Source organism: Nansenia antarctica, assembly GCF_963989245.1.
Source record: "Nansenia antarctica genome assembly, chromosome: 11".
Classification (NCBI taxonomy): Eukaryota; Metazoa; Chordata; class Actinopteri; order Argentiniformes; family Microstomatidae; genus Nansenia; species Nansenia antarctica.
In genome coordinates, this window is record NC_137681.1 from 19,250,534 (window position 1) to 19,255,790 (window position 5,257).

At 54.5% G+C, this 5,257-nt stretch overlaps 1 protein-coding gene across 1 annotated transcript in view; it reads left to right on the top strand.

The window, feature by feature from the left end:
• The window catches only part of tbx6 (T-box transcription factor 6), a gene marked incomplete at both ends in the record, with an annotated part of 5,041 nt that extends 797 nt beyond the window's left edge, over nt 1-4,244 (top strand). The window contains 8 exons of the mRNA XM_080542438.1: nt 275-488; nt 668-935; nt 1,080-1,223; nt 1,364-1,434; nt 1,543-1,601; nt 1,983-2,307; nt 3,159-3,174; nt 3,870-4,244. Coding sequence (XP_080398564.1) covers nt 275-488; nt 668-935; nt 1,080-1,223; nt 1,364-1,434; nt 1,543-1,601; nt 1,983-2,307; nt 3,159-3,174; nt 3,870-4,244 — 1,472 coding nt within the window. The remainder of the gene's footprint in view (nt 1-274; nt 489-667; nt 936-1,079; nt 1,224-1,363; nt 1,435-1,542; nt 1,602-1,982; nt 2,308-3,158; nt 3,175-3,869) is intronic.
• Between the last annotated feature and the right edge of the window lie 1,013 nt (nt 4,245-5,257).

Here is a 5,257-nt window from a genome sequence, read left to right on the forward strand (position 1 = left end):
GTGTCTGAGTGAATAAGTGAGTAAGCGAGTGAGTGAGTGAGAGTGTGCGTGTGTGTGTATGTGCGTGTTGGTGTGATGGTGGTGATGAGGATGATTGTGATGATGGTGATGATAGTAGTGATGATGGTGATGATGATGGTGATGATAGTAGTGATGATGGTGATGATGATGGTGATGATAGTAGTGATGATGGTGATGATGATGGTGATGATAGTAGTGATGATGGTGATGATGATGATGATGATGATGATGATGATTTATCTGCCCCCCCTAGACCGAGAGGCCCCTCCCCACAGGCCCCTGTACCCACCCCCTTCCTGTGACATGGTTGCCCGAGCCCTGCCCCCCGGGCTCCTGGCCCCACCCCCAGTCCCCAGCCAGCCAATCAGCAAAGGCCAGGATGACATCAAGATGGAGCTGGAGAATGAGTCGCTATGGAAACAGTTCAGCTCCGTTGGTACGGAGATGATCATCACCAAGAAGGGAAGGTGAGTCAATCAGAGGACAGGGATATGTGTGTGATGGTGTGTGTATGTGCGATGGTGTGTGCTCGCGTGCGTGTGTGTGTGTGTGTGTGTCTTAGTGACCTAATTAGTTTTTTGGGGGTTGAAATGTTGGTGGATGTTTCCAATGATACTCACCCCCCCCCCCCCCCCCGCCTCCCCAGGAGGATGTTCCCCCAGCTGAGGGTGAGGTTGTCAGGGCTGAACCCCTCCCTGCGCTACCTCCTGCTCCTGGACGTGGTTCCCCTCGACGACTCACGCTACCGTTTCCAGGGCGACAACTGGGCGGCGGTGGGCGCGGCCGAGGCCAGGCTCCCTGATAGGGTGTTCATCCACCCCGACAGCCCCGCCTCCGGCGCCCACTGGCAGAGCCGACCAATCAGCTTCCACCGCGCCAAGCTCACCAACAACACACTGGACTCACAGGGATATGTACGTAGGGGTGTGTGTGTGTGTGTGTTTGTGTGTGTATGTGTGCAGGTTGGGTGGGTGGGGTGTGTGTACGTGGGGTGTGTGTGTGATTCAGAATGTTTTGGTGTGCAACTCATCCCTCCCTCCCTCCCTCCCTCTCTCCAGGTCATCCTCCACTCCCTCCATCGCTACCAGCCCAGGGTACACGTGATCGAGGCCAGGGACGTGTTGCGGTGGGGTGGAGCTCAACACTCATTCAGCTTCCCTGAAACACAATTCCTCACCGTCACTGCCTACCAGAACACCAAGGTGTGTGTGTGTGTGTGTGTGCGTGTGTTTGTGTGTCATCTCTATGTGATGTTAGTGTGTGTGTGTGTGTGTGTGTGTGTCATCTCTATGTGATGTTAGTGTGTGTGTATGTGTGTGTGACTGTGCTGTTGTTTCTGTAGATCACTGAACTGAAGATCAAGTCAAATCCGTTCGCTAAAGGCTTCAGGGAGGACGGCAAGAACTGCAGGAGGTAACACACACACACACACACACACACACACACACACAAACACACACACACACACACACACACACACTAATGAGCCAGAAGACTGATGTTGTGTGTGTTTTCGTGCAGACAGAGAGAGGCCAGGCAGAAGAGGAAGGCTCCCCAGCTCTCTGAAGCTCTGGAGGATGGTGAGAATCTTCATCTTCCTCTTCATCTTCCTCTCTGTAATGATGGTAATGACTGTCTAGCAATCCATCTCACCATGTACTCTCTCTGTCCCTCCTCCTCCCTCCCTCTCTCTCTACCTCCTCCTCCCTCCCTCCCTCTCTCTCCTCTTCCCTCCCTCCCTCTCGCTGCTCCTCCCTCCCTCTTTCTCTCCTTCCTCCTCCTCTTCCCTCCCTCCCTCTCTCTCTCTCTCTCTCTCTCTCTCTCAGTGAGCTGTGACTCCACTGAGCTCCTGCTCTCCTCCTCCTCCTCCTCCCTCCATCCCCTACCCCCCCTCCCCCTCCTCCCTCCTCTTCCTGGGGGGTACCCCCCATCAGACCACACCCCCTACCCCACCCCCCCAGCCCAGGACCACACCCCCTACCCCACCCCCCCAGCCCAGGACCACACCCCCTACCCCACCCCCCCGGCCCAGGACCACACCCCCTACCCCACCCCCCCGGCCCAGGGACACACCCCCTACCCCACCCCCCCGGCCCAGGACCACACCCCCTACCCCACCCCCCCAGCCCAGGACCACACCCCCTACGACCAGACAGACGTCCAGGACACACCCCTAACCCTGGGCCAAGCCTTCATCTCTACCCACATGACTGACATCACGTCTGAGATGGCCAATGGGACGCCGGACGCAGCAGGAAGTGAGGTCACTGACAGCCTGATGGACAGGTGAGCCAAGGAATTAGCAGTTGATACAGTTCTCAGATCAGCTGATCCACCTCCGTCTGAACATGACCTCACACAGGAAAGGAATTAAAAACTGACCTCAGATCCACGTCCATGGCCGACCTCATCCGGCACGAATGTTCTGCGAATGTTTTACGAAGTCTGCATTCAAGACAACAGTGTTGTTTTGCAGGGTCAGAGAATAGCAGGGTCAGAGTAGAGCAGGTCAGAGTAGAGCAGGTCAGAGTAGAGCAGGTCAGAGTGCAGAAGGTCAGAGTAGAGCAGGTCAGAGTAGAGCAGGTCAGAGTAGAGAAGGTCAGAGTAGAGCAGGTCAGAGTAGAGAAGGTCAGAGTAGAGCAGGTCAGAGTAGAGCAGGTCTTTTGGGTAAACTTTAGGTGAGATGTTATGTGTCCATCCAATCACAGTTGACTAATATTAGTTCCTTTTCCTCTCTCAGGTCCGTCACCATGAGTCTTCCCCCGTACACCCCAGCCTACCCAGACACTGGTTCCTCTTTCTCCTCTCCTCCTCTTCCTCACCCTTCATCCTCCTATCCGTCTGTCTCCTCCTCTGTCTGCTCAGATCTGTCCGTCCCTCCCTCCTCCTCCTACCCATCCCTGCCCTCCTCTGCCTATCCCCCCATCCTCTCCTCCTCTCCTCATCTCCCCTCCTCCACCACCTCTCCCTCACTTCAGCAGACTCATTTTACCTACCCTGACATATCTCCCATCTCCTCCTCCTCCTCTCACTCCATCCCTCCATCCAACCAGCAGTCAGGCCTTATCAGTCCTCATACACCCACAAACACTTCCTTTCCTCCCCTCCCTCCTTCCTCTCTTCCTCCGTCTTGTCAGGATGGAGTGTCACCCAGTCAGATGCTACAGTCTGGCCCAATCACCACAACCTCCCCTCCCCCAGGCCACACCCCTGCCTCGTACCCCTATGCTGACCTCCCCCCCTCCCACCCCATCCCTCCATCTCTCCCCCCCTCCCACCCCATCCCTCCATCTCTCCCCCCCTCCCACTCCATCCCTCCATGTCTCCCCCACACCCACCCCATCCCTCCATCTCTCCACCCCACCCACCCCATCCCTCCATCTCTCCACCACCAAACCCAAGCCCAGACTCTTCCATCACACCCAACGTCTCTGGCTTACTCTCTCCCCACTCACACCACTTCTGCAACCTACCCCTTCCCCTCTTCTCTCTCCTCCCATCCCTCTCTGTCCTCCTCCCATCCCTCCCTCTCCTCCCATCCCTCTCTGTCCTCCTCCCATCCCTCCCTCTCCTCCCATCCCTCCCTCTCCTCCTATCCTCCTTCTCTTCACTTCTCCTCAGCTCATCCTGGTGTGTCTGTTCAACATCAGACTCAGGTCCAAGCTTCCTCCTTTCCTCCCTCCTTCTCCCACCCATCCTCTCTTCCCCATCCTTCCTACCCACCCTCCTCCTGCTCTACCCATCCCTCTGCATCCTTCTCTTCCTTCCAGCCTTCCTCCTCTCCTCACATCCCCCCATCCTCCCTGCCCAACCCCTCTCTCCCTCCATCCGTCTACCCCCATCTCCAGACCTCCACCCCCTCCCTCCCTCCATCCATCTACCCCCACCCACAGACCTCCACCCCCTCCTCCTCCTCTTCCTACCCCCCCGTGGCCCCAACAGAGATCGGCTCCTTCTCCCAGTTCAACCCTGGTGCCCCCTACCTCCCAGAGATGGTATTGCACCACCCCTCCCTCCTGGAGCCCTCTCTCTCCTCCTGCCTCCCCCACTCCTCCGCCCCTCCCTCCCTCTACCCCTCCTTCTCCTCCTACCCCCTGCGTCTGTGTCAGGACCCCCGCGCCTCCTTCTCTATTCCTCTCAGGCACATGTACAGACAGCCCCAGCATGGCCACGCCCACACGCAGGGGTCCTACCTGGACGTGACTGGCCGAGCCGTGTTCTGACCCGGAGGAGGAGGAGCCTCAGGGGGTTGCCATGGAGACATTCATGTGTGAATACAGTGAACGCACCAATAAGAGTGAAATTAAAGGGAGGAGCTTACAGATGATAGTTTACTTATGTTGCCTTTTATGAAATGATGATGATGATGATGATGATGATGATGATGTATAGATTTTATAGCGCTTTTAGGGAACCTGAGGCAATGTGTAGCATTGGTGGACATTGTGGTGGAAAAGTAACTATCTTTACTCAACTAAATATTTAGTAAGGATAGAGTAACTATCTTTGGGGGACTGATCTACAGTATAGCCCATGTCTCTGTATGGGCGTCAACGTTCTGGGATGTTTCTTTTCAAACCCAAAGGATGGTTGAAATGTCCTGAAGTCTAAATAGTGTGTGAATCTTTTCTCTGCCAAATCCATTCCAGTTTGATAATAAAATGTTTTCTTCACTTTGCCTCTGTGGATCAGTTTAGAGAGGCGTAACAGACCTCTATAGCCACTGCAACACCTCACAAATAACAGCGTGGTGTGTGTGTGTGTGAGAGAGACGGAGAGAGAGGGGGGGAGTGTGTGTGTGTGTGTGTGTGTGAGTGTGTGAGAGAGAGAGTGTAGAGTAGAGTAGACACAGAAGAGTAGAATAGAGTAGACACAGAAGAGTAGAATAGAGTAGACACAGAAGTAGAATAGAGTAGAACCACATAAAATGCGCATGATTTATTGATAGAAAATGTAGAAAGGCAGGTTCTATTTCCATTGATCCCCTGCTACACCGTGACACCACACATTTCCAGTAGGATGACTCTGCAGAGACAGAGAACCAACAGCGGTTTCAGACCAGCAGGTTTACACCAGCAAGTCTAGCCAGCTAGTTCATTGCAACAGCACCACCTAGCAAATTGGATGACCTTATTGCACCCAAAATATTAAAGGCTTATTGCACCCAAATACTACTTTCTGTCAAAAACTAAAACGCACCACCCTGTACAAAACAGTGGAGAATGGGGGGAAAGGG